This window comes from Nerophis ophidion, linkage group LG29 (genome assembly GCF_033978795.1).
Source record: "Nerophis ophidion isolate RoL-2023_Sa linkage group LG29, RoL_Noph_v1.0, whole genome shotgun sequence".
Classification (NCBI taxonomy): Eukaryota; Metazoa; Chordata; class Actinopteri; order Syngnathiformes; family Syngnathidae; genus Nerophis; species Nerophis ophidion.
In genome coordinates this window covers 12,013,126-12,034,662 of record NC_084639.1, presented here as the reverse complement: position 1 = coordinate 12,034,662, position 21,537 = coordinate 12,013,126, and the positions used below count along the sequence as shown (strand labels likewise).

The 21,537-nt window shown below is 39.7% G+C and overlaps 1 protein-coding gene and 1 long non-coding RNA gene across 2 annotated transcripts in view; one reads left to right on the top strand and one right to left on the bottom strand.

Annotated features, from left to right (window-relative positions):
• LOC133546164 (uncharacterized) overlaps positions 1–14,940 on the top strand; it is a 52,815-nt gene extending 37,875 nt beyond the window's left edge. Inside the window, exons 2-4 of the long non-coding RNA XR_009805019.1 lie at positions 1,251–1,334; positions 7,495–7,594; positions 11,034–14,940. This is a non-coding gene — a long non-coding RNA (uncharacterized LOC133546164). The remainder of the gene's footprint in view (positions 1–1,250; positions 1,335–7,494; positions 7,595–11,033) is intronic.
• Positions 1–21,537, bottom strand: part of gpc2 (glypican 2) — a 43,768-nt gene that overhangs the window by 17,420 nt on the left and 4,811 nt on the right. The window contains exons 3-8 of the mRNA XM_061892016.1: positions 16,884–17,018; positions 15,485–15,660; positions 15,318–15,398; positions 11,006–11,171; positions 7,445–7,575; positions 968–1,114 (exon numbers count right to left, since the gene is read on the bottom strand). Coding sequence (XP_061748000.1) covers positions 968–1,114; positions 7,445–7,575; positions 11,006–11,171; positions 15,318–15,398; positions 15,485–15,660; positions 16,884–17,018 — 836 coding nt within the window. The remainder of the gene's footprint in view (positions 1–967; positions 1,115–7,444; positions 7,576–11,005; positions 11,172–15,317; positions 15,399–15,484; positions 15,661–16,883; positions 17,019–21,537) is intronic.

Below are 21,537 nucleotides of genomic sequence, written 5' to 3'. Positions count from 1 at the left end.
ATGGGTAACTTACACATTTGTGAAGGCACAATTAATGCTGAAAGGTACATACAGGTTTTAGAGCAACATATCTTGTCCAGGGTGTACCCTGCCTTCCGCCCGATTGTAGCTGAGATAGGCGCCAGCGCCCCCCGCGACCCCGAAAGGGAATAAGCGGTAGAAAATGGATGGATGGATGTTGCCATCCAAGCAAAGTTATCAATGAAGCCCTTGCTTATTTCAGCAAGACAATGCCAAGCCACCTGTTACAACAGCGTGGCTTTGTAGTAAAAGCTAGACTGGCCTGCCTGTAGTCTAGACCTGTCTCCCATTGAAAATGTGTGGCGCAATATGAAGCCCAAAATACCACAACGGAGACTCCGGACTGTTGAACAACTTAAGCTGTACATCAAGCAAAAATGGGAAAGAACTTCACCTGAAAAGCTTAAAAAAATTTCCTCAGTTCCCAAACGTTTACTGAGTGTTGTTAAAAGGAAAGGCCATGTAACACAGTGGTAAAAAGGCCCCTGTGACAACTTTTTTGCAATTTGTTGCTGCCATTAAATTCTATGTTAATGATTATTTGCAAAAAAAAATAAGTTTCTCAGTTCGAACATTAAATATTTTGTCTTTGCAGTCTATTCAATTGAATATAAGTTGAAAAGGATTTGCAAATCATTGTATTCTGTTTTTATTTACAAATTACACAACGTGCCAACTTCACTGGTTTTTGTAAATCAGAGCTTTTTTCTACTAAAATGAATCGATTTATTTTATCAATTGTTGCAGCCCTAGAAAATAGTGAATTAAACCTAATTTTTGTAGTTGTCAACGGAGTCTTTTTGTTAATAGTTTATAGCTGCTTATTTATAGTCAACACAACTCTTTACATACAATATTATTAACGTACTTCAACTGCATTTTCATTGATTTTGTCTTTTATGGACACATTTGGGCAAAATGGTTTAAAAAACACGACTGTTCTCACCAGTCGGTCCAGGTTGGTGCCTGCAGCAGTGGTGGGTTTTTCCTCTGGGGTGTAGGTGCGGAAAGGCCTCCTGTTGCCACCTGGCTCTTTGGGGGAGCGCTTGGACCGTCCCGGAAGAGTTCTGGGATTTCCACAACCTTGGAACACCTACAAGAACAACATTTAATTCAGACCCACTGTCTGTCGGCAAAAGTTTGGTCGGACAAACAATCTACTGAATCTGAGGTGGTGTTTTTACTGCCTTCAGCCAAACCGCCTCACTTTGTCTTTCTTTCCCTTTAAGGAAAAAAGCCAAGATGCAAAGGAAAGAACTCCCTGTTCCTTGAAGCGCTGCCACGTATCAGAGCTGGACGTGGGTGCCTTTCAGGTGGGTTGGCTTGCCAAGCTTCAGTCTCACTGTCGGACTGTCATCACGCTGTGCGTGGGAATGTGTTGCGTGGCTCGAAATGGACATTCCAGCGAGACAACAACCAATATGATACGTGCGAGACAACAACCAACATTACACGAGTGAGACAACAACCAAAATGACGTGCGAGACAACAACCAACATCACACGGGCAAGACAACAACACACATCATAGAGCAAGACAACAACCGACATCATACGAGAAAACAACCGACATCATACAAGACAACAACCAACATCATACGTGCGAGACAACAAACAACATCACACGAGCAAGACAACAACCAACATCATACGAGACAACAACCGACATCATAGGAGCAAGACAACAACCGAAAATATACGAGACAACAACCGACATCATACAAGACAACAACCGACATCATACGAGCGAGACAACAACCGGCATCATACAAGACAACAACCAACATCATACGACCGAGACAACAACCGACATCATACAAGACAACAACCGACATCATACAAGACAACAACCGACATCATAAGAGACAACAACTGACATGATAAAAGCAACAACCGACATCAATCGATAATATACGAGCGAGACAACAACCGATATCCTATGAGCGAGACAACAACCGACATCATTCGAGCGAGACAACAACACACATCATACAGCAAGACGACAACAGACATCATACGAGAAAACAACCGACATCATATGAGAAAACAACCGACATCATACAAGACAACAACCAACATCATACGTGCGAGACAACAAACAACATCACACGAGACAACAACCGACATCATACGAGACAACCACTGACGTCATACAAGACAACAACCTACATTATACAAGCGAGACAACAACCGACATCATACCAGCGAGACAACAACCGACATCATACGAGCGAGACAACAACCAACATCATACGAGCGAGGCAACAACCGACATCATACGAGCAAGACAACAACCGACATCATACGAGCAAGACAACAACCAACATCATATGAGCGAGGCAACAACCGACATCATACAAGACAACAACCAACATCATACGTGCGAGACAACAAACAACATCACACGAGACAACAACCGACATCATACGAGACAACCACTGACGTCATACAAGACAACAACCTACATTATACGAGCGAGACAACAACCAACATCATACCAGCGAGACAACAACCGACACCATACGAGCAAGACAACAACCAACATCATACGAGCGAGACAACAACCAACATCATATGAGCGAGGCAACAACCGACATCATACGAGCAAGACAACAACCAACATCATATGAGCGAGGCAACAACCGACATCATACGAGGCAACAACCGACATCATACGAGACAACAACCGACATCATACGAGCGAGACAACAACCAACATCATATGAGCGAGGCAACAACCGACATCATACGAGACAACAACCGACATCATACGAGCGAGACAACAACCAACATCATATGAGCGAGGCAACAACCGACATCATACGAGACAACAACCGACATCATACGAGCGAGACAACAACCAACATCATATAAGCGAGGCAACAACCGACATCATACGAGCGAGACAACAACCAACATCATATGAGCGAGGCAACAACCGACATCATACGAGACAACAACCGACATCATACGAGCGAGACAACAACCAACATCATATGAGCGAGGCAACAACCGACATCATACGAGACAACAACCGACATCATACGAGCGAGACAACAACCAACATCATTCGAGCGAGAAAACAACACACATCATACAAGCAAGACAAAAACCGACATCATACGAGACAACCGACATCATATGAGCGAGACAACAACACACATCATTCGAGCGAGACAACAACACACATCATACAAGCAAGACAACAACAGACCTCATACGAGGCAACAACCAACATCATGCGAGACAACAACCGACATCAGGCGAGACAACAACCGACATAATATGAGCGAGGCAACAACCGACATCATTCGAGCGAGACAACAACACACATCATACAAGCAAGACAACAACAGACCTCATACGAGGCAACAACCAACATCATGCGAGACAACAACCGACATCATACGAGACAACAACCGACATCAGGCGAGACAACAACCGACATCAGGCGAGACAACAACCGACATCATATGAGCGAGGCAACAACCGACATCATTCGAGCGAGACAACAACACACATCATACAAGCAAGACAACAACAGACATCATACGAGGCAACAACCAACATCAGGCGAGACAACAACCGACATCATGCGAGACAACAACCGACATCCTGCGAGACAATAACCGACATCATACGAGATAACAACCGACATCATATGAGCGAGGCAACAACCGACATCATTCGAGCGAGACAACAACACACATCATACGAGCAAGACAACAACAGACATCATACGAGGCAACAACCGACATCATACGAGGCAACAACCGACATCATGCGAGACAACAACCGACATCATGCGAGACAACAACCGACATCATGCGGGACAACAACCGACATCATGCGGGACAACAACCGACATCATATGAGCGAGGAAACAACCGACATCATTCGAGCGAGACAACAACACACATCATACAAGCAAGACAACAACAGACATCATACGAGGCAACAACCGACATCATACGAGGCAACAACCGACATCATGCGAGACAACAACCGACATCACGCGAGACAACAACCGACATCACGCGAGACAACAACCGACATCACGCGAGACAACAACCGACATCACGCGAGACAACAACCGACATCACGCGAGACAACAACCGACATCACGCGAGACAACAACCGACATCATACGAGCGAGACAACAACCAACATATCAGCAAGACAACAACCAACATCATACAAGCAAGACAACAACCAGCATCATACAAGAAAGACAACAACAGACATCATACGAGACAACAACCGACATCATGCGAGACAACAACCGACATCACGCGAGACAAAAACCGACATCACGCGAGACAACAACCGACATCACGCGAGACAACAACCGACATCACGCGAGACAACAACCGACATCACGCGAGACAACAACCGACATCACGCGAGACAACAACCGACATCACGCGAGACAACAACCGACATCACGCAAGACAACAACCGACATCACGAGAGACAACAACCGACATCATATGAGCGAGACAACAACCAACATATCAGCAAGACAACAACCAACATGATACAAGCAAGACAACGACAGACATCATACAAGAAAGACAACAACAGACATCATACAAGAAAGACAACAACCGACATCACGCGAGACAACAACCGACATCACGCGAGACAACAACCGACATCACGCGAGACAACAACCAACATGATATCAGCAAGACAACAACCAACATGATACAAGCAAGACAACAACCAGCATCATACAAGCAAGACAACAACCAACATGATACAAGCAAGACAACAACCAGCATCATACGAGCAAGACAACAACGACATAATAAGACACAACAACCGACATTATGCCAGACAACAACGGGCATCAGACAAGAGAGTCAACAACCGACATCACAAAAGACAACAACCAACATCACGCGAGACAACAACCGTAATCATACGACACAACAACGGGCAACAGACAAGAGAGACAACAACCGACATCATACGACACAACAACGGGCATCATACGACACAACAACGGGCATCAGACAAGAGAGACAACAACCGACATCATACGACACAACAACGGGCATCATACGACACAACAACGGGCATCAGACAAGCGAGACAACAACCGACATCATACGACACAACAACGGGCATCATACGACACAACAACGGGCATCAGACAAGCGAGACAACAACACCATACAACCAAGAACCTTGAAATTATATTACGGAATAACTGAATTTCGGGAAAACCGTGAATGTTTGCAGTTAAAAAGAACTTTGTTTTTGTCCTGATTAAGAGGAATGTTTTTTGTCGGTGCAATGATTGAAGTGATTTGAAAAATGTGGAAGGAGTAGTCAACAGAAAAAAGAGTGAAAAAATGGGTTGAAAAAAACGGTAATTCTGGGAATTCCCGGAATTTATTTTAACTTGGAAAAATTAGCATTTTAATGTCTTGGATAAATAGAAAATGTTGAATGTGGAATGGTTCGAATCAGTTCAAAAATTTGAAAATGGTGGAAGTTTGAAAAATGACCAATTCATTTTGAATGGGAAAAATGTCCACGGAAAACCTGTAATTCTGGGAAATTTGGGAATTTTTGGAATTTGTCAAGAGAAAGCCCGCAATTGCCGAATAGCCTGAACAGTTTGAAGTCAAAACGGTTTGAATCGGGTGAAAAATGTGGAAGGTAGAGCGTGCCAAAATCTGGGAGATTAATAATTGTAATAATACATGGATGAATTTTGGTGTAGAAAACCAATGTGTGTAAATGCGTTGAAGCAGGGGTCACCAACGCGGTACCCGCGGGCACCAAGTAGCCCGTAAGGACCAGATGAGTAGCCCACTGGCCTGTTCTAAAAATAGCTCAAATAGCAGCACTTACCAGTGAGCTGCCTCTATTTTTTTTTTTTTTTTTTTTTTTTACTAGCAAGCTGGTCTCGCTTTGCTCGACATTTTTAATTCTAAGAGAGACAAAACTCTAATAGAAAGAAAATATTTTAAAGACTTGATCTTCACTTGTTTAAATAAATGTATTTATTTTTTTACTTTGCTTTTCCTAACTTTCAGAAAGACAATTTTAGAGAAAAAATACAACCTTAAAAATGATTTTAGGGTTTTTAAACACATATACCTTTTTTCCCTTTTAAATTACTTCCTCTTCTTTCCTGACAATTTAAATCAATGTTCAAGTATTTTTTATTGTAAAGAATAATACATACATTTTAATTTAATTCTTCATTTTAGCTTCTGTTTTTTCGACGAAGAATATTTGTGAAATATTTCTTCAAACTTATTATGATTAAAATTCAAAAAATATTCTGGCAAATCTAGAAAATCCGTAGAATCAAATTTAAATCTTATTTCAAAGTCTTTTGAATTTATTTAAACATTTTTGTTCTGGAAAATCTAGAAGAAATAATGATTTATCTTTGCTAGAAATATAGCTTGGTCCAATTTGTTATATATTCTAACAAAGTGCAGATTGGATTTTAACCTTTTTAAAACATGTCATCAAAATGTTAAAATTAATCTTAATCAGGAAAAATTACTAATGATGTTCCATAAATTCTTTTTAAATTTTTAAATTCGAATTAGCTAGTTTTTCTCCATTTTTTTTCGGTTGAATTTTGAATTTTAAAGAGTCAAAAATGAAGATAAACTATGTTTCAAATTTTAATTTTCTTTTTTTTGTGTTTTATCCTTTTTTAAACCGTTCAATTGAGTGTTTTTTTTTCATCATTTATTCTCTACAAAAAAAAACTTCCGTAAAAGGAAAAAAATGACCGACGGAATGACAGACTGAAATACCTATTTTTTTAATATATATATAGATTTATTTATTACAGGTAAATTGAGCAAATTGGCTATTTCTGGCAATTTATTTAAGTGTGTATCAAACTGGTAGCCCTTCGCATTAATCAGTACCCAAGAAGTAGCTCTTGGTTTCAAAAAGGTTGGTGACCCCTGCTTTGGAGCATTCACACAGTAAAGTAAGATGGTGTGGTTTAACTGTATGGATAGATCGTGAGGACTTTTTCTGGATTGTCTGCAAGTTTTAATAGATACATGTCCCAATACAACAAGCATTCACAAGCATAAAAATAAATCCATCATTACCTAATAATTAGGAATAATTATAAATTTTCCTTGCCCTTTTGTGGGTTCTTCCGAGGATGTTGTAGTCGTAATGATTTGTGCAGTCCTTTGAGACATTTGTGATTTGGGGCTATATAAATAAACATTGATTGATTGATTGAATAACAGCTTGAGCACGCCTGTCAACAGGTGACTCATTTCCATGACAACAATCTTCCATAATCGGTTGGCTTTGATAGCAGGAAAATTAGACGCTGGCGGTGCCGGTTGCTCTGAGCCGCTTCCTAGTCTAAAATAAGGTCAAGTATCAAGAGAATAAACAAAACAAAAAAAAACGATCCTTGCCTTGGTGGAGATGCTGACGCTGTTTTCTTGCATGTGCATGATGGCTTCAGACACTTTGACGGAAATGGAGTCTGCCGCCAACTCCATGTTGAAGGGCCCCTCCAACTTCTCTGCAACCTGGTAGAGGGCGTCTGATGGGAGACAGAGCAGGTGAGTCTACAAGCGCAGGTAGGCTACCAGAGAAATGCTAACATGAGCGGTTGTGTAAAAAACTAGTTGAAAGAGAAGATCATTTCTTACATTTGATTATACCAGAACCCCAAAACCAGTGAAGTTGGCACGTTGTGTAAATGGTAAATAAAAACAGAATAAAATGATTTGCAAATCCTTTTCAACTTATATTCAATTGAATAGACTGCAAAGACAAGATATTTAATGTTCAAACTGAGAAACTTCTTTTTTTTTGTGCAAAAAATCATTAACTTAGAATTTAAAGGCCTACTGAAACCCACTACTAGCGACCACATAGTCTGATAGTTTATATATCAATGATGAAATATTAACATTGCAACACATGCTAATACGGCCTTTTTAGTTTACTAAATTGCAATTTTAAATTTCGTACCGATGTATCCTGCCGAAACGCGTGACATCACGCATTGTAGGGGACATTTTTGTTCCAGCATCGTTCCCAGCTATAAGTCGTCTGTTTACATCGCATAATTCCACAGTATTCTGGACCTCTGTGTTGCTGAATCTTTTGCAATTTGTTCAATGAATAATGGAGACGTCAAAGAAGAAAGCTGTAGGTGGGAAGCGGTGTATTGCGGCCGCCTTTAGCAACACAAACACAACCGGTGTTTCATTGTTTACATTCCCGAAAGATGATGGTGAAGCTTTACTATGGAACAGAGATGTCAAACGAATATGGTTGGATTGGACCACACACACAAAGTACAATGTATTATGCAGCGATCATTTCGAAAGATGGTGTTTGGAAGAGGGTCCCGTGCGAAGGGCAGAGATGGGCATCGCCACCACCAGTCGACTGGTGCTGAAGAAAGGTGGGGCGCAGACCTTCTGGTTGTACAGGTACGACCATATAATCTCACTAAAACACTAGTAACACAATAAGCAGATAAGGGATTTTCCAAAATTATCCTAGTAAATTTGTCTAATAACATCTGATTCGCTCCCGCTGTAAAGTCTTTTTTTTTTTTCTAGTCCTTCACTCTCACTTTCCTCATCCACAAATCTTTCATCCTCGCTCAAATTAATGGGGAAATCGTCGCTTTCTCAGTCCGAATCGCTCTCGCTGCTGGTGGCCATGATTGTAAACAATGTTCAGATGTGAGGAGCTCCACAACCCGTGACGTCACGCGCACATCGTCTGCTACTTCCGGTACAGGCAAGTCTTTTTTATTAGCGACCAAAAGTTGCAAACTTTATCGTCGATGTTCTCTACTAAATCCTTTCAGCAAAAATATGGCATTATTGCAAAATGATCAAGTATGACTCATAGAATGGACCTGCTATCCCCGTTTAAATAAGAAAATCTCATTTCAGTAGGCCTTTGATGGCAGCAACATGTTGCAAAAAAGTTAGCACAGGGGCATTTTTACCACTGTGTTACAAGGCCTTTCCTTTTGGGAACTGAGACCAATTTTTGAAGCTTTTCAGGTGGATTTCTTTCCCATTCTTGCTTGATGTACAGCTTAAGTTGTTCAACAGTATGGAGTCTGTGTTGTGGTATTTTAGGTTTCATATTGGACCACACATTTTCAATGGGAGACAAGTCTGGACTACAGGCAGGCCAGTCCAGTACCCGCACTCTTTCACTATGAAGCCACGCTGTTGTAACACGTGCAGAATGTGGCTTGGCATTGTATTGCTGAAATAAGCAGGGGCGTCCATGATAATGTTGCTTGAATGACAACATATGTTGCTCCAAAACCTGCATGTACCCTTCAACATTAATGGTGCCTTCACAGATGTGTAAGTTACCCATGCCTTGGGCACTAATACACCCCCATACCATCACAGATGCTGGCTTTTCAATTTTGCGTCTACAACAATCCAGATGGTTCTTTTCCGGAGGACACAACGCCCACAGTTTCCAAAAAATATTTGAAATGTGGACTCGTCAGACCATCTTTTCCACTTTGCATTAGTCCATCTTAGATGAGCTCGGGCCCAGCGAAGCCGGTGGCGTTTCTGGGTGTTGTTGATAAATCACTTTGCATCATAGAGTTTTAACTTGCACTTACAGATGTAGCGACCAACTGTAGTTACTGACAGTGGTTTTCTGAAGTGTTTTTGAGCCCATGTAGTGATATCCTTCACACACTGATGTTGGTTTTTAATGCAGTACCGCCTGAGGGCATTCAATGATTATTACGCTTATGTGCAGTGACTTCTCCAGATTCTCTGAACCTTTAAATGATATTACGGACCGTAGATGGTGAAATCCCTAAATTCTTTGCAATAGCTCGTTGAGAAATGTTGTTCTTAAACTGTTGGACGGTCCAACAGACAGGCAGGAAACGCTGGAGCCCGGCCCAAGATGACGGCGAGGAGGCGGCGACGGCGAGCAAGCGGAGAGGAGGAGCGGAAGAGCGACCTGGACTGAGGTTTTATTGAAAAATAAACAAAGTCAAACTGCTCAAGCCATGTCCTTCCTTGGTGGTCCTGGGAACCCGCAAGACGACGGCTTGAGACCGTCACAATACCGTAGCTGCGTGTGTCAAATATGTGTCATTAAGTGACTCCCGCCTCCTGGTGGTAGAGGGCGCTAGTGATCCTTCTTGCGACTACTCGGCTGCAGAAGAAGTGACAATGAGTGACGTGATATGTGCTAGGACGGATATGATATGAAAGACGGACCTTTCAGGATTTTACACTCCTATACTGGTTATGTAAACAACCGGGCTGAAATAAATCATGTTCCAGTCCTAAATACCCAGTGTATTATTTATACAATAACATTTCATGGTGGCAGCGGTGGGATAAAGAGATCACCCACGAAGCAGAACGGGAGGGGTAGTTGTACGAGGATAATTCTGTCGTCGCCCGCACTTGAGGAGCCGAGCTAACTGATAACAGCGGTCTGATAGCAGTTTCCTAAACTGGACTTTCAATCGAAGCAGGGGGTGATAAAGGAAGATCTCCATCGAGACAACTGAAGAAAGATAAGGAAGACTTTTATAAAAAAGTTATCGATGCTTTTGATCAGAAGGAGCTGGCATGGACTTCATTTATAAGTAAAGGTAAGACCATAACGTTTTTTTAATTAAATGTGCTTTTCATGGTGGTATCCTTACATCACACTCAATTTTTTACTGCATGCCTTTGGTAAGTGCCGGAGTGAGAAGAGGTTTTACAATAATTAGCGCATGCTTACTTTTACCGCATGCCTTTGGTAAGCGCAGGAGTGAGAAGAGGTTTTAAATTAATTAGCGCCCCGGCGGCAATTCAAGGAAATACGGTAGCTTGAAAAGGATTTGCAAATCATTGTATTCTGTTTTTATTTACCATTTACTCAACGAGCCAACTTCCCTGTTTTGGGGTTTGTGGATGTTAATCCTAATTCAAACTACCTCCCACCCTGCCTCCTTCACCCACCGATGAAATAGTCCCATTCTGTGTCCAGGTCGGCCTGGTTAGCCAAGCAGCCTTTCATCACGTTCAGGCACAAGGCACGGCATGGACGCAGCGAGGGCATTCCTCGACAAAGCGGGCAGTACCACTGACGCATCAGGCCACGCACGCATTCCGAGTCTGGGGTCAGCTGTGACACATGAATAATACAGAACACTGGTAAAGTCCCTGTAACAGTACAACTGCACGTTCTTATGTTAGTAGAACCTAAACTTTAAAGGGGAACATTATCACCAGACCTGCAGTGGGGCAAAAAAGTATTTAGTCAGCCAGCGATTGTGCAAGTTCTCCCACTTAAAATGATGACAGAGGTCTGTAGTTTTCATCATAGGTACACTTCAACTGTGAGAGACAGAATGTGGAATAAATCCAGGAATTCACATTGTAGGAATTTTAAAGAATGTATTTGGTGGAAAATAAGTATTTGGTCAACCATTCAAAGTTCTCACTGATGGAAGGAGGTTTTAGCTCAAAATCTCACGATACATGGCCCCATTCATTCTTTCCTTAACACGGATCAATCGTCCTGTCCCCTTAGCAGAAAAACAGCCCCAAAGCATGATGTTTCCACCCCCATGCTTCACAGTAGGTTTGGTGTTCTTGGGATGCAACTCAGTATTCTTCTTCCTCCAAACGCGACGAGTTTAGTTTATACCAAAAAGTTTTATTTTGGTTTCATCTGACCACATGACATTCTCCCAATCCTCTGCTGTATCATCCATGTATCCATTTTGGTATAAACTCAACTCGTCGTGTTTGGAGGAAGAAGAAGCCATGTATGATGATACCTTGTATGATGCCATGTATGATGATACCTTGTATGATGCCATGTATTATGATGCCTTGTATGATAATGCCATGTATGATAATACCTTGTATGATATGTGTGATGATACCATGTATGAAGATACCACATATGATGATACCATGTATGAAGATACCACATATGATGATATCATGTATATAGATACCACATATGATGATACCATGTATGAAGACACCACATATGATACTATCATGTATGATGACATATGATGATATCATGTATGATGATCCAATGTATGATACTACCATGTATGATGCCATGTCTGATGATACCTTGTATGATTCCATGTATGATGATGCCTTGTATGATGATGCCTTGTATGATAATACCTTGTATGATATGTGTGATGATACCATGTATGAAGATACCACATATGATGATACCATGTATGAAGATACCACATATGATGATATCATGTATATAGATACCACATATGATGATACCATGTATGAAGACACCACATATGATACTATCATGTATGATGACATACGATGATATCATGTATGATGATCCAATGTATAATACCATGTATGATGATACCATGTATTGAGATACCACATATGATGATATCATGTATGATGACACCATGTATAATGATGCCATGTATGATACCATGTATGATGATACCTTGTATGATAATGCCATGTATGATGCCTTGTATGATGATGCCTTGTATGATGATACATGTATGATGATGCCTTGTATGATAATGCCATGTATGATGCCTTGTATGATGATGCCTTGTATGATAATACCTTGTATGATATGTGTTATGATACCATGTATGAAGATACCACATATGATGATACCATGTATGAAGATACCACATATGATGATATCATGTATATAGATACCACATATGATGATACCATGTATGAAGACACCACATATGATACTATCATGTATGATGACATACGATGATATCATGTATGATGATCCAATGTATGATAATACCATGTATGATGATACCATGTATTGAGATCCCACATATAATTATATCATGTATGATGACGCCATGTATAATGATGGCATGTATGATACCATGTCTGATGATACCTTGTATGATAACATGTGTGATGATACATGTACGAAGATACCACATATGATGATACCTGGTATGAATATACCACATATGATGATACCATGTATGTATGAAGATACCTTATAGGATGATACCATGTATGATATCCCGTGTGATGATACGATGTATGAAGATACCATGTGTGATGATACCATGCATGATGATACCATGTGCGATGATACCACATATAATGATACCATGTATGAAGATACCAAATATAATGATATCATATATGATGATGCTATGTATAATGATACCATGATGATGATGATGTCATGAATGATGATACCATGTATGAAGAGCCCACATATGATATCATGTATGCTTAAGCCATGTGTGATGATACCTTGTATGATGACGCCATGTATGATGATCCCACATATGATGATACCATGTATGAAGATACCATATATGATGAGACCATGTATGATGACACCACGTGTGATGATACCATGTATGAAGGTACCACATATGATGATATCATGTATGATGATACCAAATATAATGATATCATATATGATGATGCTATGTATAATGATACCATGATGATGATGATGTCATGAATGATGATACCATGTATGAAGAGCCCACATATGATATCATGTATGCTTAAGCCATGTATGATGATACCTTGTATGATAACATGTGTGATGATACATGTACGAAGATACCACATATGATGATACCTGGTATGAATATACCACATATGATGATACCATGTATGTATGAAGATACCTTATATGATGATACCATGTATGATATCCCGTGTGATGATACGATGTATGAAGATACCATGTGTGATGATACCATGCATGATGATACCATGTGTGATGATACCACATATAATGATACCATGTATGTAGATACCACATATAATGATATCATATATGATGATGCTATGTATAATGATACCATGATGATGATGATGATGATGTCATGAATGATGATACCATGTATGAAGAGCCCACATATGATATCATGTATGCTTAAGCCATGTATGATGATACCTTGTATGATGACGCCATGATGATGATCCCACATATGATGATACCATGTATGAAGATACTACATATGATGAGACCATGTATGATGATAACACGTGTGATGATACCATGTATGAAGGTACCACATATGATGATATCATGTATGATGATACCACAAATAATGATATCATATATGATGATGCTATGTATAAAGATACCATGATGATGATGATGTCATGAATGATGATACCATGTATGAAGAGCCCACATATGATATCATGTATGCTTAAGCCATGTATGATGATACCTTGTATGATGACGCCATGTATGATGATCCCACATATGATGATACCATGTATGAAGATACCACATATGATAATACCATGTATGATGATACATGTATGATGATACTTTGTATGATAACATGTTTGATGATACATGTATGAAGATACAACATATGATGATACCTTGTGTGAATATACCACGTATGATGATACCATGTATGAAGACACCATGTATGATGATACCACATATAATACCATGTATGAAGATACCACATATGATGATGTCATGTATGATGGTGCCATCTATAATGACACGTCGTATGATATCATGTATGATGATGTCATGCATGATGATACCCTGTATGATACCATGTATGATGATGCCATGTATGATGATACCTTGTATGATACCATGTATGATGATGCCATGTATGATGATACCTTGTATGATACCATGTATGATGATGCCATCCATGTATGATGATACCATGTATGATGATGCCATGTATGATGATACCATGTATGAAGATACCACTTATGATATCATGTATGACAATACCTTGTATGACACCATGTATAATGACGCTATGTATGATGAGACCACTTATGATGATACCACGTAGGATGATACCATGTATGAAATTACCACACATGAAGATACCGCATATGATGATATCATGTATGATGATACATTATAATACAACATTATACAAATTAAAAGTCAGTGATTGCAGTGTCATTTCAAACTACTAGTTTTTGATTAAATTAAAGAAAAACTTGTTTTGAATTATCAGTGTTATTAGTATTAGATGGTTTTATTAAAAAGTAAGGGGTACGAATATAGGAAATCTATTTTTTTTGTGAAAAAAAACCAGGGATTTTATTTTCAAGCCATATTGCCCAGGCCAAGTGTACCCGTAATGTAAATGGGGGATGCTGATTTGAAATTGGAGTCGTCTGAGTTACAATGAGGCGGGTAAATTGAGGTTTCATTTGGGAAAATGTAATTTACATGTCAACAAATCAAGGTTGTACTGTAAATAGGTTTCTTTTTAATGCACTTGACTGATGATATTTGTTCAAATAATAGAAAAAAACTCACCTTTGTGGCTTTGTTGACAATATCTCGGCCAGTTGCCAAGCCTTGAGATAGCGCCCTTGCAGCAATAAAAGCCCTGGACACCTAAATGGAATTATTAATTTAAAAAAAAATCATGAATGCTTATCCAAAATATTTGTCTTAATCATGAGAAATATTGTGATGGCCACCTGCACGCGAAGTTTGCGAGGCATATCTCCGAAGGGCTGCAGCTGTTCGGCGTGTTTGCTGACGCACTCCAGGTAGTCGTCACTGAACTGATATTGAGGGTTGACCAGTGTGAAGACCCGCTCCACCAACCTGGACCAGAAGTCCGACAGAACCTCTGTCAGACTCACACTGCCTCCTGTGGACAATGAAGGGAATTGTGTCGAGCTTGGAAGTAACGCTATGGATGGACAAGCATTTTATTTATATATATATATATATATATATATATATATATATATATATATACATCAATATATATATATATATATACACAGTGGGGCAAAAAAGTATTTAGTCAGCCACCGATTGTGCAAGTTCTCCCTCTTAAAATGATGACAGAGGTCTGTAATTTTCATCATAGGTACACTTCAACTGTGAGAGACAGAATGTGGAATAAATCCAGGAATTCACATTGTAGGAATTTTAAAGAATTTATTTGTAAATTATGGTGGAAAATGAGTATTTGGTCAACCATTCAAAGCTCTCACTGATGGAAGGAGGTTTTGGCTCAAAATCTCACGATACATGGCCCCATTCATTCTTTCCTTAACACAGATCAATCGTCCTGTCCCCTTAGTAAAAAAACAGCCCCAAAGCATTATGTTTCCACCCCCATGTTTCACAGTAGGTATGGTGTTCTTGGGATGCAACTCAGTATTCTTCTTCCTCCAAACACGACGAGTTGAGTTTATACCAAAATGGATACATGGATGATACAGCAGAGGATTGGGAGAATGTCATGTGGTCAGATGAAACCAAAATAGAACTTTTTGGTGTAAATTCAACTCGTCGTGTTTGGAAGAAGAAGAATACTGAGTTGCATCCCAAGAACACCACACCTACTGTGAAGCATGGGGGTGGAAACATCATGCTTTGGGGCTATTTTTCTGCTAAGGGGACAGGAAGATTGATCCGTGTTAAGGAAAGAATGAATGAGGCCATGTATCGTGAGATTTTGAGCCAAAACCTCCTTCCATCAGTGAGAGCTTTGAATGGTTGACCAAATACTTATTTTCCACCATAATTTACAAAAAAAATTTTTAATTCCTACAATGTGAATTCCTGGATTTTTTTTTCACATTCTGTCTCTCACAGTTGAAGTGTACCTATGATGAAAATTACAGACCTCTGTCATCATTTTAAGTGGGAGAACTTGCATAATCGGTGGCTGACTAAATACTTTTTTGCCCCACTGTAGGTGGGTTATACAGATAAGGACTGCAGCAAGAGAGACAGGATGAATGAGGTATGGATGTGCCCTACAGCAGCAGTCCTTACATATTATGCGATAAATTTATGCCCATCTGGTATCCCCTTGCATCTGAATCTACATGCCAGCAGAGGCCATAGAAAACTGACCTGAATAATATCTGCGAAGCTCTGCAAACAGCTCCTGGAAGACGTGCGCGTTCTGCGTGAAGAGGCGTCCGTAGGTCTTGGTAAACATCTGGTTCATGGACTTCTCCGACAGGTCTATGAGCTCTGTGAAGAACTCTGTTTGGACCACAGCAAGGACAATCACAGGCGGGTCTCCAACGCCATAAAGCGCTCGCCGAGGCCCCACAGGAACGCTTTCACACGTCACAATAACGGAACACGTGCAGAGAGGCGTGAAGTCTGCAGTGCATAAATAGCTTTTAGAGGCTCATGAGCAGTCCCCCACTGCTGAGTCAGCATGGAGGTTATATAAAAGAAGGAGAAAGGGAATGAAGGTGACGGCAGTAGGCGGTGAAAATGTGAATCTGTGCTGCCTGTGCGAGTCAGACAGATCCAGACAATTATCTTGAAGGCAGACACAGAACTCCCTTAGTACCTCCTGGAACATAGTTTTCTTTTTTTTCCCAACTTTGTGGGGACCGTTTGAGGGAATTGTCCTAGAAGGCAAGTTCCTCTATAGCAGGGGTGTATATTAAAATCATGGCATTCAAACTAAAACATAAAGACAACTTCAGATGGTTTTCTTTGTCTTACTTTGGCCAGAAATAGAACAAACTAGTGTTGTCCCGATACCAAAATTATTTTGATACTTTTCGGTACTTTTGTAAATAAAGGGGACCACAAAAAATTGCATTATTGGCTCTATTTAAACAAAAAAATCTTAGGGTACATTAAACATATGTTTCTTATTGCAAGTTTGTCCTTAAATAAAATAGTGAACATACTAGACCAGTGGTTCCCAACCACCGGGCCGCGGTGGGGCTGTGGTCCGATTGGTACCGGGCCGCAGAAGAATTTTTTATAAACTTTTATTTAAAAAAATAAAAAAATTAATGTATTTATTTATTTATTTTTATTAAATCAACATAAAAAACACAATATACACTTACAATTAGTGCACCAACCACAAGAACCTCCCTTTTTCATGACAAAACGTCCCTTTTTCATGACCAAAAAAAAAAAAGATCCCCCCCGGGCCGCAGGACAAATTATTAAGATTTGACCGGTCCGCGGATACAAAAAGGTTGGGGACCACTGTACTAGACAACTTGTCTTGTAGTAGTAAGTAAATAAACAAAGGCTCCTAATTTAGTCTGCTGACATATGCAGTAACATATTGTGTCTATTATTTTGTCAACATTACTAAGGACAAGTGGTAGAAAATTAATTATTAATCTAATTGTTCATTTACTGTTAATATCTGCTTACTTTCTCTTTTAACATGTTCTATCTACACTTCTGTTAAAATGTAATAATCCAAGGGTTGGAATTGGGGGTTAAATCACCAAAATTATTCCCGGGCGTGGCCACCGCTGCTGCTCACTGCTCCCCTCACCTCCCAGGGGGTGATCAAGGGAATGGGTGAAATGCAGAGGACACATTTCACCAAACCTCGTGTGTGTGTGTGTGTGTGTGTGTGTGTGTGTGTGTGTGTGTGTGTGTGTGTGTGTGTGTGTGTGTGTGTGTGTGTGTGCGTGTGTGTGTGTGTGTGTGTGTGTGTGTGACATTCAGTGGTACTTTAACTTTAACTCATGTGTCCAGGGACATATTTCCTGAGTTTATAAACATAATATATCCATCCATCCATTTTCTACTGCTTATACATAATATATAGTTTTTTAAAAACATAAGAAGATGTTGTTATGCCAAAAACTATAGATGTATTCATAGTACTATCGACTAGATACATTTCTGTACTTGGTATCATTACAGTGGATGTTAGGTGTCGGCAACCCGCGGCTCTTGGGTCACTCTGATGTGGCTCAGCTGCATAATCACCGGCCCCCCCCCCGATTATTTCGGGAGGTTTCCGGAATTTGGTGCCTCTCCTGGGAATCACTTGGGGACAAAATTGTGCGGTCTTCCATTTTTAACATGTCTTCATGCCCGCTTTTACTCTAAGCTACCTGCTTGTCGGCAGGTCGCATGCTATACGCAGCTCTTGACAACTCACGCAAATATCTGCAATGCATACTTGTTCAACAGCCATGCAGGTTACACTGAGGGTGGTAATATAAACAACTTTAACACTCTTACTAATATGCGCCAGACTGTGAACCCACACCAAACAAGAATGACAAACACATTTCGGGAGAACATCCGCACTGTAAAAATACCCAGAATCCAATGCATCCCTGACTCTTCCTGGCTACAATATACATACCCGCTAGAACCAAACCCCGCCCACCTCAACCGACGCATGGAGAAATAAAAAGACAATAGATAAATGTTGTCCATATATTTATAGACAAATATTAGGTTTTTTTATCCGTTAAAAACATCAACTTGTCAGCTTCTTGTCATTACATGATGCCTTTATGTCTATGTTTACATTTTGAGATAGAGTTTTTATTTTTTATTTAAGTTATGTACTTTTATCCATTAAGAGTTTGAGCAGGAATATGTTGTATAGGAATTAACTATACAAAATAAAACATTAACAAAATGCTGTGTGACATGAATGATTTTTGAAGTAAAACATTTGTGACACGAAAAAAAAACAAATTGATGTAGGAAAAAACTTTACTTTTTGATATAAAAATAAAACACAAAGAAATTTGGCTAATGAAGATGAAGTCTAATAAACAAATTTTCTTCTTCTCCAACGCCTCCCTAGTGTTTCAGTGCAAAAGTTTGGTCAACAACAAATAAAAAACAGAGTGACACCTCTCACATCGAAAAAACAATCTTCAGTGCCTTCGTTCAGTTCGATGAGATGACAAAACATTTTTGCTAGTATTGATGTTATTTGATACAGTTTGCAGTTAAATAAAGAAGTGAACAAAGTAAAGACTTTATAAAGAAGTTGTGATAACGTTCAGGACACATTGCCTGCTGCAAAACATCAAATAATTTTCTCCTCCGCTGTTTAATTTTAGTGTGGGGACAAGTGCATCCGTCTCCAATATTGTCCACACCGGTGTCCATCTAATCGCACGACGGCAAGCGAGGGAAAATGACGTTAAACCAAGCGCTTTGCTTCGTTTACTCCGAGGGCAAATCTCCGCAGCAAGGTCGGTGTCATCGGTCCGCCATGATTATCAAGCTAGTACGCTTGCGCCTGACTTTGTGTTATGGAAAATGCATTAATAAATGACCTGTTTTTCGGTAATTAAAAAATTAAACGATATTACTAACTTTTTGTTGAAGAGGTTCATTTAGCCTACTGACGTGTGTTTATAAATGGTTGATTTATATAGGCTTGTAAGTAGGGGTTTGGGGAAAAAATCGATTCGAATACAAATCGCGATTCTCATTTAAAAAAAAATCTATTTTAAAATGTTTTATTTTTTTATTAATCCAACAAACCAATACACAGCAATACCATAACAATGCAATCCAATTCCAAAACCAAACCTGACCCAGCAACACTCGGAACTGCAATAAACAGAGCAATTGAGAGGAGACACAAACACGACACAGAACAAACAAAAGTAGTAAAATAAAAATGAATATTATCAACAACAGTATCAATATTAGTTATAATTTCAGCATAGCAGTGATTAAAAATCCCTCATTGACATTATCATTAGACATTTGTAAAAAATTAAAAAAAAGAACAATAGTGTCACAGTGGCTTACACTTGCATCACATCTCATAAGCTTGACAACACACTGTGTCCAATGTTTTCACAAAGATAAAATAAGTCATATTTTTGGTTTATTAATAGTTAAAACAAATTTACATTATTGCAATCAGTTGATAAAACATTGTCCTTTACAATTATAAAAGCTTTTTTTTTTTTTTAAATCTCCTACTCTGCTTGCATGTCAGCAGACTGGGGTAGATCCTGCTGAAATCCTATGTATTGAATGAATACAGAATCCTTTTGAATCGGAAAAATATCGTTTTTGAATCCAGAATGGCGTTGAATCGAAAAAAAATTATATATAATCGAATCGCGACCCCAAAAATCGATATTGAATCGAATCGTGGGACACCCAAAGATTCACAGCCCCTGACAAGTTTCTCATAAAGGCTGCAGAAGCAAGGTAGCTGAAACTTGTCAGGTACAACACTTTACCTTACAAGCCTATAGAAATCAACCATTTATAAATAAAAGGTATTACTAACTGTCAGAAATTTTATCGCAAATTATCATTATACTGTTTATTAAAGTAAAGTTAAAGTACCAATGGTTGTCACACACACACTATGTGTGGCGAAATTGTTCTCTGCATTTGACCCATCACCCTTGATCCCCCCCGGGAGGTGAGGGGAGCAGTGGGCAGCAGCAGTGCCGCGCCCGGGAATAATTTTTGGTGATTTAACCCCCAATTCCAACCCTTACTGCTGAGTGCCAAGCAGGGAGGTAATGGGTCCCATTTTTATAGTCTTTGGTATGACTCAGCCGGGATTTGAACTCACGACCTACCGATCTCAGGGCGGATACTATACCCACTAGGTCACTGAGTAGGTTTATTGTTACATCCCTAGTCTATTAACAAGAAAAAAATCATGGGCGGTCACGACATGATCTTGCCGTAAATGTTGGTCAATTTTTGGGCCGTTACGGCGAAAGACGAGGACGGTTGGGGCACTTGCCGCGGTTAAATTCGAGCCCTGTAATACTAG